At 39.6% G+C, this 15,529-nt stretch overlaps 1 protein-coding gene across 1 annotated transcript in view; it reads left to right on the plus strand.

Annotated features, from left to right (window-relative positions):
* The window catches only part of PREX2 (phosphatidylinositol-3,4,5-trisphosphate dependent Rac exchange factor 2), a 149,210-nt gene that overhangs the window by 118,640 nt on the left and 15,041 nt on the right, over positions 1–15,529 (plus strand). Inside the window, exons 34-37 of the mRNA XM_063130819.1 lie at positions 490–633; positions 3,354–3,468; positions 9,315–9,381; positions 11,720–11,910. Coding sequence (XP_062986889.1) covers positions 490–633; positions 3,354–3,468; positions 9,315–9,381; positions 11,720–11,910 — 517 coding nt within the window. The remainder of the gene's footprint in view (positions 1–489; positions 634–3,353; positions 3,469–9,314; positions 9,382–11,719; positions 11,911–15,529) is intronic.

Here is a 15,529-nt window from a genome sequence, read left to right on the forward strand (position 1 = left end):
ATTCAGGGATTCCATTTTTGTGGCATTCCCATGGCAAGTGTAACATAAACTTCCAGTGTAAATTACATTTGCTGTGGTATCATAATCATAGGGATTAACTGTGCTAGATAGGAAACAGTATTTTATTTGTAGTTGCATTTGTTTATTTAATATAGTTATATCCTGCTTTCCCTCAAAGGCATTCAAGCACACGTTGCTTTTCCCCATTTTATCCTCAAAAGAATCCTGTGAGGTAGGTTAAGCTCATAGATAGTGACTGGCCCAAGGTCACTCAGCTTGTCAGCATGAGGATTCAAATCTGGATCTCCCCTATTTTAGTCCATTGCTAATCACAGCACTACACCGCCTTTCCTCTCTTACCAACAGATCCTTTCCTTTTTCCAGGATGAGAAATGTTTTAGTTTTGCTTTCTCACAGTATTTGTAGCAAAAATCTTGACTGGGTTTTGACCTTTGCTTACATTGTAATATGATGATGATTATTTTTTAGATATGCCAATCACATACCAAGCAGAAGGAAGCCGACAAGCCTTGAAAGTTTACTTTTACCTTGATAACTACAATTTTGAACAACTTCCTCAAAGACTGAAGAACGGTGGAGGTTTTAAAATTTATCCAGTTCTGTTTGCCCAAGGTAAAACATCCCGCTGCCCTCACCCCCAACACAACGTTAGCATGATAAAGTGTAACTGGTGGAATTCTCAAGCTTACTTGTGTACACAATAGCGTCCTGCGGGAAATCATGTTATTTTAGTGTGAAACTCATGTATTAATTATGCACATATATTTGAACATACTTCTCTAGAATATATTAAAGATTCTGATGTAATCTTTAATATATTCATTCAGTTGTTCACTTCCATCTGTTTGGACACTGTTTTGAAAACTTGTCATATGCACAAAAAACAACTACCCCAAAACAAAAACAAAAAAACTTCATGGTGTGAATGCCCATACACATTACGAAGATTATCTGGGCCCAATTGAACTAGTTGAATGAATCATTCACTGGACCAATTCGTCCAACATGCCAGGCTCACTATGGGTTATTTAACTGATGTTGAGCATGTGCACACCATTATGAATAATGGAGTTTTATCAGAACTTTGTTCTTTTAAAAAATGTATTTTTAATATGGTATTTTTAAAATTCTTTTATTCTATTTGTTGTTCACTGTTCCTAAATCTTTGGATGGGGAGTGGTATATAAATATTGTAAATAAATAATTTGCAACTCTTGATGGGGTTGCAGCATGTTGTCCGAACCCAGCCACCATTGGTTATTCAAGGGTTAAACAACCTTCTCATAACCCTCGGTTTGTAGTAAGGTTATGAGAGGGATGTTTAACCTTTGAATAACCTGCAGTGGCTGGGTGTGGATGACATGCTGCAACCTCATCGGTGGTTGCATATTCATAATAGTGGCTACAGCTCATCCTGGATTAAATAACTCATGGTGAACCCAGCATGTCATGCGAGTGAGGATGTGCATCCCTGTTTAGGGTTACTTATGATTAAAGCCAGATTTGATACCATTATTTATAGTGATATTTTTACTCTTGCTTAAATGTAATTAGCTGAGGCCCTTTATACTGAATCCTGTTCCAGAGAAAAGGGATAAGCACCTGTTTCTTACAGATGTGATTCTACACCACTGCCTTTGTAGATCATGCAATCCCATGCACCACTTACTAATTTATAGTATTGGTCTGGGCATATAATTTGACCAATGTCGTTAACTAGCTAACATACAGAAACAAAATTCAAGTCTTTGGAAACACTCAAGGGGGTTGAGCAATAAATACTTTATTTATTGCAAGTCATTTAAAGAACGTTTAGCAGAATTAATATTCAGCATAGATTTAAGGCTGTGAATCCACAGGCTGTTTTCAACAAAATTGTGCACATTGGGCACATTTTTAATCATTCCCTAGAAAGATAGAACCTTCCAATTTATATTTATTATCAAAGTGGCTTCATTCTTAATTGAAATATCTTTTATTAATATGCTCCTTCTGTCAAATGTCAGCTACCCTGTTTGCATTTCAATGTAATAATGGGATTACTCACTTAATAGGTTCTAATTTTATCAGCTCCAGATTTACATAAATTCTCCTTAAATGGGTAGGTAAAGGCTCATCAATGAATAAAGATTAAAGTTGAAATCCAATGCAAATGTATTGTGCGATCCTACCCCTAGTATTGATGGTTGGAGGGCACTAGGAATATGCATTTGTTGGCTCCCCACTGGCAGAGAGGAGCATCCCTTGGGGAGGGGGAGTATCATAGGATCCTCCTGGCAAAAACAGCAATGAATAATAATAATAATAATAATAATAATAATTTATATCCCATCTTTTCCCCAGTACTTGGACTCAAGGCGGTTTACAGGACTAAAACATGTACAATTAAAATATATAAATATAAATTACAAAAGTTAAAATAGAATTAAACCTACAGTAAAATTAAAAACATGTTAAAAATAAATTAAAAACTGTAACAAGTTAAAAAGTTGCGGGGGAGGTGGGGATCCACTGGTCCAGTATAGTTCCAAAAGCCTGCTGAAACAAAAAAGTTTTTGCCTGCTGAAACAAAAAAGTTTTTGCCTGCTGAAACAAAAACATTTTGAAACACTCAGAGAATTCTTCCTTAACATGTACTTCAACAAGCAAATAAGGACGACAGGATAATAATCCTTCCATTTGGCAAACATTTTTCCAGAGTTAGTGTACAATGATTATTTCATTATAAGTGCAGCCCAATCCTGTTCATATTGATACAGGGAAGGTAAAAACACATTTAGAGGCTTCAGCATCTATCTATCTATCTATCTATCTATCTATCTATCTATCTATCTATCTATCTATCTATCTGTTGTTTTAAATCGACCCTGTTTAGATAACACACTAAGCCATGGAGGTTAAGCATTTTGAGCGAAACATTATGGCTTAGCACGTCGTGTAAACTTAGTGTGTCATGTGAACCATTCCTAACTATGGTGGCTACATAACCAAGGTTTAAACATGCTCACTAACCATTTGCTGCAAAAGGTTAGAATTCTAAATAATTCACTGCCAAAGGAAGTGAGTGGCCTAACCATGGCTGAGCATGTTGTCTGAAGAGGCCCATCAACTTTTGCATTTTAAATCTCTGCGTTGCTGTAATTTTAATATTTTATATTGTATTTTGTGTTATATTTTTATTTTAATTTTTGTGAACTGCCCAGAGAGCTTTGGCTATTGGGCAGTATAGAAATATAATAAGCAAACAAATAAATATTTTTACTGGAAAAAAGAGTAAATAATAAATATTTCCCAATCTCCGCCCCCCCCCCCCCGCCACCATTTTCTTGTAGCCCTGGAAAGCATGGAAGGCTACTATTATAGAGACAATGTATCGGTGGAAGAATTTCAAGCACAGATTAATGCAGCTTCATTGGAAAAAGTGAAACAGTACAACCAAAAACTCAGGTAAGTAGCCCTGCATTGAGCAGGGGGTTGGACTCGATGGCCTTGGAGGCCCCTTCCAACTCTGCTATTCTATGATTCTATAATTAGCTGTCTATTATATACAAGAACACAAACTTTGTTCATAGTCCTGAAACAATTTGGATAAGTGAAGTCACATGTAGAGCATCTGTCAGCATAAATACTTTAGGATTGCTAATATAATAATAATAATAATAATAATAATAATAATGCTATTTAATGACAGTGGAGGCATATTTGGTAAAGTATTAGTTCTCATTTTCTGTTGCTTTCAAATCACACCAAATAATTGGAATTCCACCATATTTCAGTCCATCTACATGCTATACAAGCCGATTTGAAAATGGTGGATATTGGTTCCCCACTGTCACAGCTTTGTATGTTGGGTGGGTAAAGAAGTACTTTCTGCATCAATCCAAATCATATGGAGTCTCCTTAAGACAATCTAGCAAGTAAGCGATGGCACTTGCAGCTAAAGTTGTTTTTTATGTATTAGGGCAAGAACCTTCTTTCTGATTAGGGCCACATGTTATTTCTCTCTCTCTGCCACCCCATTTTCACCCACCCCTTCTTTTTCTGGTAGCCCCTTTTTTCTCTTCCTTGCTCTTTCTGGCACTTCTCTTTCCATCTGTCTCTTTGCTCGTACCCCTCTCTCTCTCTCTCTCTCTCTCTCTCTCTCTCTCTCTCTCTTTCTTTCTTTGGCCCCCTCTTGTTGCCTGGTGAATTTGCTTCCAATTTGAACCTACTTTTTAATTAATGAAAGCTGGTAGGAAGTTTTAGCCGTTTCCTCTGCACAGTCAAGTAGGGTTGGTTCCATTTTTCTGATTGGCTGAAATGCAGAGAATGACCCAACAATTCCCCACACTAGCCTCATACTGACCCTTAACTCCACAGTATATCTGGCCTTTTCTCTTATCCAGCCTGGCTGAAAGATGTTCCACAGTTGAAGCTCATCTGTCCTACTGTCTTTGAAGAGCAAAAAGTGCTACATGTAAAATATACCACCAGCAGCCATTGTCCTGTCTCCTCTGCCACCAGCTCCCATGTTCAGTACTAAAGTTTAGCCCTCCCCATTTCCATGGCAACCACTCCAAGCCAAGTGCAACTCATTGCTTGTCCTTTTCCTTTTCCATTCCTCATCCCCACAGTAAGTACCTAAGCACCTGCTGGGTGATTTGAAACTCAGATGCCTAACAGACACAGAGGCATGTCTCTGTCATCCCCTTCTTCTCAGAGCCAGGCAATGGCACCTGAATCTTGGTCTTCTGCTGCCTCAGGCTGACCTCCTTTAGCGGGTGGATCTTGCATTATTGGTGTTGCTCTCATTTGAAGCATCACTGCTCTGATAGCAGCTGTTTGTTCTTCTTGGTCACCTTGTGGAGCTCCTGGGTCTCAGAGGTGAAGGGAAGTTGGGCCTGCTCACAGTGTTTTCAGCTCCTGCTGGTAGTCTTCATGGAAGGATGATGGTGACAGTATGCAGCTTCTGCTGTGAGTGCTGCTACTTCTCACAACTCCACTACTAGCACCAAGGGGTTGGGATGGGTCTTGCATGGAGGTGGGTGACGGGTGTCCAGAGGAATGGTATAGGCCAGCCTATGGGCTGTAGGTTCCCCACCTCAGTATTAGGAAGGATATGGATGCTTAAATATATAGCAAGGGATACTTGTTATAACTGCAGCTGTTTTACCTATTGTAATTGTTTCATGTTCTGCATTTCCCCATGGAAATGAAATAGAAATATTCTCTTTCCCAAGCATCTAATGCAACCTATTTGAATAATATTCTGTCTGAACTCATTTATAAAAAACAACTCATCAGCTAATAGGTACCTTGAATTTCCCTCCATACAGTATAATTTTATTTGTGAGATATGATGGTACTTGTCTCTTTTGACTATGATTTGAATTCTCCAGTGATGTATTAGAGCAAATGTGATAGATGGCTTGCTTCCAACCAGAACTAGTTAATTACAATTTCAGATTTTGGTAACGGAAAAGATGCTTTTCTGCTGATAGAAACTTGATTTCTTTAACAGTCACCTGCATTGATTCAAACAAGAAAATGAAGGATTAGAGCTGTATAAAGGCATTTTTAAAACATACTGGGAAACAAACAATTATGGAGATATCTTTCATGAATCTGCCTGCTGTGTATTTCTCGTACTTAGTTTAACAATATGAAATAACCATAAGATGCTCCCTAAAAATTGCCAAAGTTGTTAATTTTAATAGAATATAGCAACAACAGTAAATGCACATTGCAACAGAACCCTCAGGCTGCATACTTGCTTCTTCAGGGAGAGTATAATCCCATCCAGCATCAGCTTCACACCGCTATCCAGACCGGCTGGTTTCTCTACTCACAGTACCATGGGTGTATCTGCATTAAGCCTCAGTTTGTTTATCCTCATCCATCTCATAAACACCTCCAGACATCTCTACAGGGTTTCAATAGCCTCCCTGGGAAGAGTTAGAAGAAACAAGAATTAATTGATTATAGAATTTGGAAAGTTGTTGTTGTTATTATTATTATTGATGATGATGACGACGCTGATGGTATTATTGATATATGTGTGTGTCCATACTTACATGCTCCCATTCAGAAACTTGCCTGTGTTTTTCTAAAACAGTTTTTTCCTAATCATGTTCTGGAAACTTATTTTTGATTTCAGGTCTCATATGTTCTTTTATTGAGCTCTTTGACTGAGTTTTATTTTTTTCTGACCTTGTTCTGTATGGCCTATTATTTAGGTTTATGATACATTATTAACTGTGCAATTCAATGCATGCTTAGTCTGAAGTAAGGCCCATTTAGTTCAACAAGGCTTATACCAATATAAGTATACATAGGATTGCAAGCTACATTTTCCCAAAAAGTGTCATGATTTAGTTAGTTTTAGATCTGCTCATGTTAAAGATTTACTTCCAAATAGTTATTTTACTAAATGCAAAAATGAATGTATTCTTAGGCCCAGTTCAGGTCCAATCATAGTTTGATTCTGATTTTTTATCACTATGTTTTCAACAAAACACAGCCTCCTTTATTCAGATGTAACAGCGAAGCCTCAAGATTTTCCTCTCTTCACATAGGAGGACGGAAGAGAAAGGGGTCCATATGGGACCAAGGTTTTCTCCAGCATTACGTCTGAATTGGGCTGTACTCTACATATCTTCTACTTTTACCAAAAATAAATAAATAAAAATTGACTACACTTTAAAAACGCTAAGGCTAATATTTTCTGTACATGGAATAAATGTTAACATTTCATGCTTGTCACTTCAAGTAGATTAGAAAATATTGCCTTGTTTTGGGCTTTAAGCCAGGTTTTCCATTAGCTTTCCTCATAAAATTTGATTAAGGTCCTAAACAAGCATTTAGTAATTAAGTGAAGTGCTTTGGAAATTTGTATGCTGTCCTCAGTCTGCTATGTTCTCAAAAACACCAATGATAATTTTGTGAAAAGCTATACAAGTGTTACACTTCCAAATTTTCTGTGTCAGCTAATTGGTGGGGGAAATTATTTCCTCCCCCCACCCTCTTTTTTGATATATTACACTCTGAATACTAAATTGGTGTTTGGGCAGTGCAATCCTATACCCTCATTATGTCCAGATTGAAAATACACTGCTGTTCCACCAGAAGAATAGAAGCTCTATCCAATATTTGTATTTTCCCTTCCCTCAGGGACTCAGCACAACTAGGGAATAACAAAATGGCTGAAAAATGACCAACATGCCCCCAGTGTCCCTGGAATCACCCCCAGTGGCAACTAATCAGCACCCACATACTGCCCACACATGGAGGGAGCCAATTACCCCACAATGACAGGGACATACTCCCAGAACACCTTCTATAGCATCATACCTACAACAAGCAAGATGACCCTTGCATTCATGTTTACAAAACTCTGATTTAACTAAAACAGAATCCTAAATATATTTACTAATAAATAAGTTCCATTGAGTGAAAATGCACTTACCTCCTGGTAAACATGTATAGGATTAAAGCATTATGGTTTAAGATGGTCTGGTGGTGGGAGAGATCACAGGCATTTCTTACTCTCTTTTTGCTGCATCAGACTAACATGGCTATTCCTCTGACTTAACTGAAATGTATTTTCTGAAATCAAAGTTTTATATGAAGTAAAATGCCTCTGGCTTTGCAGTAGAAAATGTTGTTTCTGTTTACTTTGGTTAATGTTCAGTTTGTGCATTATGAGAATTGAGTTGTTTATGATGACACAGAAAACAGATGTCCATCAATATTGAAGTAGCTTTTAATATGTAAAGGCCAGTTACCTTGAGCAGATTTTAAATAATAATAATAATGATGATAAGGATGTTCCACCATTCAGTTTGTCCTTTTGATTCTGGGTGCATCCAGAAAGGCATCACACTCAATTTAAGTGGAAGTAGCAGAATGTGCACCATTTGCAATTTATTTATTTATTTAATATTTATACTGCCCAAAAGCCTAAGCTCTCTGGGCAGTTTACAACTAAAACCATAAAATCCAGTTAAAAACTTTAAAATCACATAAAACCAGAATAAATTACAGTCCAGGGAAGGCTTGTTTAAAAAGATATATTTTTAGGAGGCGTTTAAAAGATATTACATTTTCCGCCACAAGGGAGGGTTTTCCAGAGGATGGGTGCCGCTACAGAGAAGGCCCACTGTCGAGGTTCTTCACAATGGCATTCTCTTCGTCTGGGAATGACGAGCAGGGCCTCCTCTGAAGATCGTAAATGTCGCCTGGGTGTATATAAGGGAAGTCGGTCTGCTAGGTAAAGATCGTACATGTCGCCTGGGTGTATATAAGGGAAGTCCGTCCCAAGTTGTTTAGGGCTTTGCAAGATAATAACATAACCTTGTACATGGCTCAGTAGCTTACAGGCAGCCAGTGTAGTTCTTTTAACATTGGTTTTATGTGGGCAGAGCTAGGTGTCCCAGTGAGCACCCTAGCTACTGCGTTTAGCTTCCGAACCACATACATGGGTAGTCCCACATACAGCACATTACAGTAGTCTAATCGTGAGGTTACCTGTGAATGAATGACTGTGGCTAGGCTATCCCTGTCCAGGAATGGGCATCACTGGCGTACCAACTGAAGTTGATAATGGGCGCTCTAATCAGCTACTACAGGAGAGATTTTCTGTCCTTTAGTAGCTGATTAAATAAACTGATTTCTATAGTTCCATAACTCTGAAATTCTGAAATATTTTAATAAGGCATGAGTAGGAAGATTTCTTGATACAGAAATGTTGGAAATTACAAGTCCTGGGTGTACTGCATTGACCATTTTTTACATGATTTCTGTAGAACATAAATATTAAATCAAACCAGTGTTCTTTATTTGTTACCTTTAAATGAAAGTATTTGTTCTCTTGCAAGCATTTATACTCATTTATAACCTACTCCTCTGAACTATTACTGATTACAGTGGCTTGTGTGGGAGCTGCTGTAAATGTGATCCTACCCCATGTAGAGATAATATATTCAATTTTTTTTTTACAAAAACATTAGAATGCAAGCAGAAATAACTCTTCTTTCTTAACTTTTAGCTAAGCTGGTTTCCAAGGTTTAGTATCTTTTGTTTTAATAAGGGAACATTCAAAAGCTTATATCTTATAGTAGGATGCATTTAATTTTAATGATAGCCTATACTTCATCTTGCCTCAAAATTATTGTTTTCAGTATAGTTTTTAGTGGAAAAATGCATTAAATGGTGCACTCTTATCCTGCACTAATTTTCATGGTTCCTCTTTCTTTTGTCTTGAATGCTTAAAAGTTCTTGAACAGTTAACATATTGTGGGTGTTCATTTTTTTAGGGCATTTTACCTGGACAAGTCAAATCTTCCACCTAATTCAACATCAAAAGCTGCTTATATAGATAAGGTAAATAAAAATGTTTTGTGGGGGATTAAATTATTTCATCGTCTGAATGGACTCTACATCGAAGCAATATTTCAGTGCATGCTGTCCATGAGGAAAATACTGTATGCCATGAGTCATTGTAGGTTAAAGGGTTGGATTAATCAGGTAAAGTAATTCCCACTGTTGTGGGGCCAGGAAAGTAAGTGCTGTACACTGGCAAGTTGGAAGACTTGTACTATTTATCTTCCAAGTCTGCTATATTCCACAGATCCCAGGAATCCAGAATACACAGCTCATTAAATGTCCAGTGTTGCTGTTGCCATATTTGCTTTCTCTGTTATTATAAAGTGTAGTAGTTGGACCTTAAGCTCATTAGCTTCATTTCCTTTCTTTGACTCACCAATGTACAGTCGTGTGAAAAAGAAAGTACACCCTCTTGGAATTGTATGATTTTACATATCAGGACATAATAACTATCATCTGTTCCTTAGCAGGTCTAAAAATGAGGTAAATACAACCTCAGATGAACAGCAACACATGACATATTACACCGTGTCATGATTTATTTAACAGAAATAAAGCCAAAATGGAGAAGCCATGTGTGAAAAAGTAAGTACCCCCCTTACTGCTTCCATAGGAATTAAGATGCTAAGTAGCAGACAGGTGCTGCTAATCAAATGCCCGTGATTAACTGATCATCAGCAAGTATGACCACCTCTATAAAAGCCAAAGTTTTTTCAGTTTGCTGGTCTGGAGCATTCAGGTGTGTGTTAACACAATGCCAAGAAGGAAAGACATCAGCAATGATCTTAGAGAAGCAATTGCTGTTGCCCATCAATCTGGGAAGGGTTATAAGGCCATTTCCAAACAATTTAAAATCCATCATTCTACAGTGAGAAAGATGATTCAAAAGTGGAAAACATTCAAGACTGTTGCCAATCTTCCCAGGAGAGGACGTCCCAGAAAAATCACCCCAAGGTCAGACCGTGCAATGCTCAGAGAAATTGCAAAAAACCCAAGAGTTACATCTCGGACTCTATAGGCGTCAGTGAGCACGTTAAATGTTAAAGTTCATGACACTACAATTAGAAAAAGACTGAACAAGTATGGTTTGTTTGGAAGGGTTGCCAGGAGAAAGCCTCTTCTCTCTAAAAAGAGCGTGGCAGCACGGCTTAGGTTTGCAAAGTTGCATCTGAACAAACCACAAGACTTCTGGAACGATGTCCTTTGGACAGACGAGACCAAAGTGGAGATGTTTGGCCATACTGCACAGCGCCACATTTGGCGAAAACCAAACACAGCATATCAGCACAAACACCTCATACCAACTGTCAAGCGCGGTGGTGGAGGGGTGATGATTTGGGCTTGTTTTGCAGCCACAAGACCTGGGAAACTTGCAGTCATTGAGTCGACCATGAACTCCTCTGCATACCAAAGTATTCTAGAGTCAAATGTGAGGCCATCTGACAGCTAAAGCTTGGCCGAAATTGGGTCATGCAACAGGACAATGATCCCAAGCACACCAGCAAATCTACAACAGAACGGCTGAAAAAGAAAAGAATCAGGGTGTTGCAATGGCCCAGTCAAAGTCCAGACCTCAACCCAATTGAAATGCTGTGGTGGGACCTTAAGAGAGCTGTGCATAAACAAATGCCCTCAAACCTCAATGAACTGAAGCAACTTGTAAAGAAGAGTGGGCCAAAATTCCTCCACAATGATGTGACAGACTGATAAAATCATACAGAAAACTTTATTGCTGCTAAAGGTGGTTCCACAAGCTATTGAATCATAAGGTGTACTTACTTTTTCACACATGGCTTCTCCATTTTGGCTTTATTTCTGTTAAATAAATCATGACACGGTGTAATATGTCATGTGTTGTTGTTCATCTGAGGTTGTATTTACCTAATTTTTAGACCTGCTAAGGAATAGATGATTGTTATTATGTCCTGATATGTAAAATCATACAATTCGAAGAGGGTGTACTTTCTTTTTCACACGACTGTATGTGTGTAATCTTTCGACTCAGAAAGGCCCTGCTGTTAATTCCCTTTAATTGTCCAATTAATGTTCGTTCTAAGCATAAGAGCTTTGTTCTTTTATTATATAATTATTAAGGGTTGAACTACTACTTTGGCTGCCTCTTGAAGAAATAGAGCACTTTTTGCCATAGTAATGGCATCCAAAGTTACTGATCCTAGAGAACAGAAAAGATAGTGTGGTATTGTGAGATAACATGTGCTCTGAATTTAACCTCAGATCATCAAAGATAACTGCAATTTGGTTTTTGTTGGATTTATAATTTATTATGTTCACTGGAAACTCTTCTTACAACAGCAGCTTTGTCACTTACTTGCAGCTGATGCGGCCCATCAATTGTCTGGATGAACTTTACCGACTGATGGCGTCTTTCATAAGATCCAAGCGCACAGCACCCTGTGCTTACACGGCTTGCGGTGCCTCTGGAGTTGGGCTACTGTCAATCTCTTCAGAACTCTGTAGCAGACTTGGAGCTTGCCATATCATCATGTGCAATAGTGGAGTTCACCGGTATGATAATATATCATTTTTTTTATTGCAGGAATTGCTGTCCAGTTCCAAGAATTATCATTTATTCAAAACATTTGTATTTAGTTGAATATGTATGTAGAGCTAGTGTAACTGCCTAAGAGCATGAACTGTAAGGTGGAAGTCTGGTTTAAAATGCAATTCAGCTATTATCTCATTGGATAGCCTTAGGCATGTCATGATCTCTTAGCTTTCCTCATTATCTAAGATGTGGTATTCATGAGGGGTGTGCAAATCTGGCCGTTGGATTTGAATACTCCAATCTTGATGGCCATTTTGTGACAGATCCGCCATTTCAACGCAGAGCCCTAAGCCCCCATACAGCCCGCAACTCCCAGCATGCAGTGCCTGGGAGGGATGTACTTACCGGGGCCCAGTTTCCTTTTCAAAGTGATTCATAGGATACTTGCGTTTTTCTTCCTCTGCCAATTCTGGGAAGGGTGCTCCACAAAATCCACTTGCAAGAAGCTTTGTTGTACTTCACTGGCTTCACATATCCTAGAAGTCCAAATTACAAGATACAATCAATTTAAACAGGAAACATTCTGCCAATGTCTAGTTTAGGGAATGACACTTTTTCTCAATCATTCCATGCTGAAATTATTGAATGGTGTTTGAGCAAGGGCATATACATCTCTATGCTACTCTAAGCTAACCGAAGGAAGGAAAGGCAATTTTTGCTGTTTTTCACTTCTCCCTGAAGGGCTTAGTGCTGCCTCCCCACTGTTCTGAAAAGTCCCTCAGTACAGAAGGGTCTCCCTCCCTCCCTCCCTCCAGTTAGTGAAGGTCTTTGCCTCTGCAAACATAATGACTCTGTTCCTGGAAGGGCAGTGTTGGATGCAACTCTAGGCTTTTGTGGGGCTAGAGGATTCCCTTGTGTGCATCACAGGTTTTCTTCTGGAACCAACCTGGTCATAAAAGCTATAACTATACCATCCTTTGAACCATCTTGCTTAGTCACATTACATTAAATTTTCCCTATATTAAGTTAGCTTTTCTCATTGCTAGCGTAATGTCTAAAAATGTATCAGGCAGTTTTAAGTGTCCAGTGCAATGAGTGAGAATTCATAACGATTGTCCTTTGACCAGACCCAGGCTTGAAGCCCAAAGTGAATTCTCTGTTTTATCATTTCTGAGATCTAGACTGCCAGTATTCCCTTACAGGAGAAAATGTGGCACACACTAGAAATTATTCACATCTACAGGAGAAAATGCAGTACAAATAAGAAATTAGGAGTGCAGTTAAGGTTTATAGCCCTAGGACAGGTCCTTTTAGGACAGACACTGCATTATTGTTAACTATTGGAGGGTAAATGCACTCAAAAAAGATTTTATTGCATCTGTATCTCAATGGATAAAAGCACAGATTATGGAATCCTCTCAAGGCTTCTATGGCTTCTCCCTCAGGAGGGGTTACAGTACTGTCCATGGAGGAAAGGATGGTCCTGAAATCCATGGCTTCTGGGGAGAGGTATTCAGGGTTATCTTTTCTTCATTATTATTATTATCATTATTATTATTATTGCACCATCAGTGTACATGGTGCTTTCTTTATGAGGCATTACTGGAAGGATGGACAGCACATGCATGTGCCCCTTGCTGCCCCCTGCTGTGGCCCCTGTTGCCCCTGAATTAACATTTTTTAAAATTTAGGGCACCTGTAGCAGCTACAGAGTACCCAAAAACAAGGTCAATGGAGGGCCAAGAAGGTCAACATCATAAACAATTTTGTCATTTTGACCCTTTGGGGTGCTTCATAGTTGCTATGGATGTCATAATATATATCAGTTCCTGCAGGCAGAACACAAGGTGGCAGTAAAATTGTGCCCTTGGCCTTCCATAATTGCCCATGCCTGCGTTATAGGATAGAAATTTTCACCTCAGCAGAGGCTGAATGGGATATACAGTAATACAGTACTGTAGGCTAACATGATTTGTTCCATTTGGGAAATTATCATGTAACTTCAATTGATATTATCAGTTGATTTGTCCCACTCCTGTAGGAATGTAATGTTTTGGCATGACTCTTTTGGAGTGATACCTGAGAAAATATGGAGAATGGCCAACTGTGCACTGTCTTTGTAAGTTGGCCTTCTTCTCACAGATGCCATTTGGAGAAGAACGGGCTTAAACTGAGGACCATGAAGTGAGGGTTCTGGCTTGTCTTGACCTCATGACGTGTTGGTGTCTTTCTCACCATTATGTCTACTAGAGTTGAAAGCATGCCCTACTCTGGATCTGTCTGTACAGGAGATATTGGCCAGGGATCCTATGGGGAGAAGGAGAACAGTATATCTACTAGGGGTGTGCACAGACCCCCCGCTCCGCTTCACTTGCAGATCCGCCATTTTCCGGATCGGGCCACTCCGCCTCGCCCCCGCTCCACCCACTTCCGCTCCGCTCCGCCCGGAGCTCCGGATCCGGATCCGGAGCTCCGTTTCCCCCCCCCCCATAGGCTTGCATTGAAAGCTAAAAAATTATACAACTTTTTTTCTGTTCAAGTTAGAAACCTCATGTTTGGCACCATGACACCTCATGGGGATATACACACGCATGCCAAGTTTCAAAGCAATCCCATCATCCCCTGATTTTTGGCGAATTTTTGAAAATCGGGCACCCCACACACAACATCCCTGCAAGGTGGGCAGGGGAGGAGGGAGGGAAGGCAGGCAGGCATGCAGCTGGCATTTCTGGGGGCATAAGGAAGTGAGCCAAGGATAAGCCAGTAATGCATATAAAATGGAATAAATCAATCAATAAACAAAGGAGGGGTGGAATTAAAAGCAGCAGTGTTGCTCAATAAACAACAAGAAGAACTTTTTTTAAAAGGCTATATCTGTCTTTTACCAGCAATAGGGGGACGTGCCCGGGGGAGGGGGAAGTAGCTGCCAGTTCAAGACACTGACAGCCACAGCTCTGAGAAGAAGTAAAACGCTCACTTCGACTCAGAACAGGCATTGCTCCACCACTGAAAAGTGACCATTCACTTCAACTCATGATAGGCATTGCTCCACCGTTTTACTCTCTTTGGAAGGCTCTAATGGCCTTCCAGTGCAGGAGAGAGTGGGGGCACGTCCACGATGAGATGCCCTAGGGGAGCTCATCCCCTTGCACCACATCGATTCAGTTGTTCCCCAAGGTTAGGGTGGGGAGCAGTGCTGTGTTTCTATCTCTTATTCTTGGCTTAGTATATGATTTCAGGTTGTGTTTGTGCATTTGGTGGGGCTACTGTGTTAAAAAACACGGGGAAAAGCCCGTTCAGATGAAGAAAGAGAAGTTTCCCAGAATCCCAAGTTACCTGTTTTGCCTATGCCCTCCTCCAACTTTGGGATCATCATGACCGGGAGCTGACTCTGCCCCTCAGCCCTTTGAAAAAGGTATTTTTCCCGCTGATTTTTTAAAAACGTCTAGCCCGCGACCCGTACGATGCAGAAAGTTGAGAGTGGTCTCAAAATGACCCCCATCCATGACTCTCTGTGCACAAGAATTTTCAGAACGATAGCTTAAACCCCCCCCCCAGTTATCCCCGATTCTTTCCCTCAATGCAATCCTATGGGCGAAAAGCTGAAAACGCAGTTTGAGCCGCGCGGTTGACCCGATT

Source organism: Elgaria multicarinata, chromosome 7 (genome assembly GCF_023053635.1).
Source record: "Elgaria multicarinata webbii isolate HBS135686 ecotype San Diego chromosome 7, rElgMul1.1.pri, whole genome shotgun sequence".
Lineage (NCBI taxonomy): Eukaryota > Metazoa > Chordata > Lepidosauria > Squamata > Anguidae > Elgaria > Elgaria multicarinata.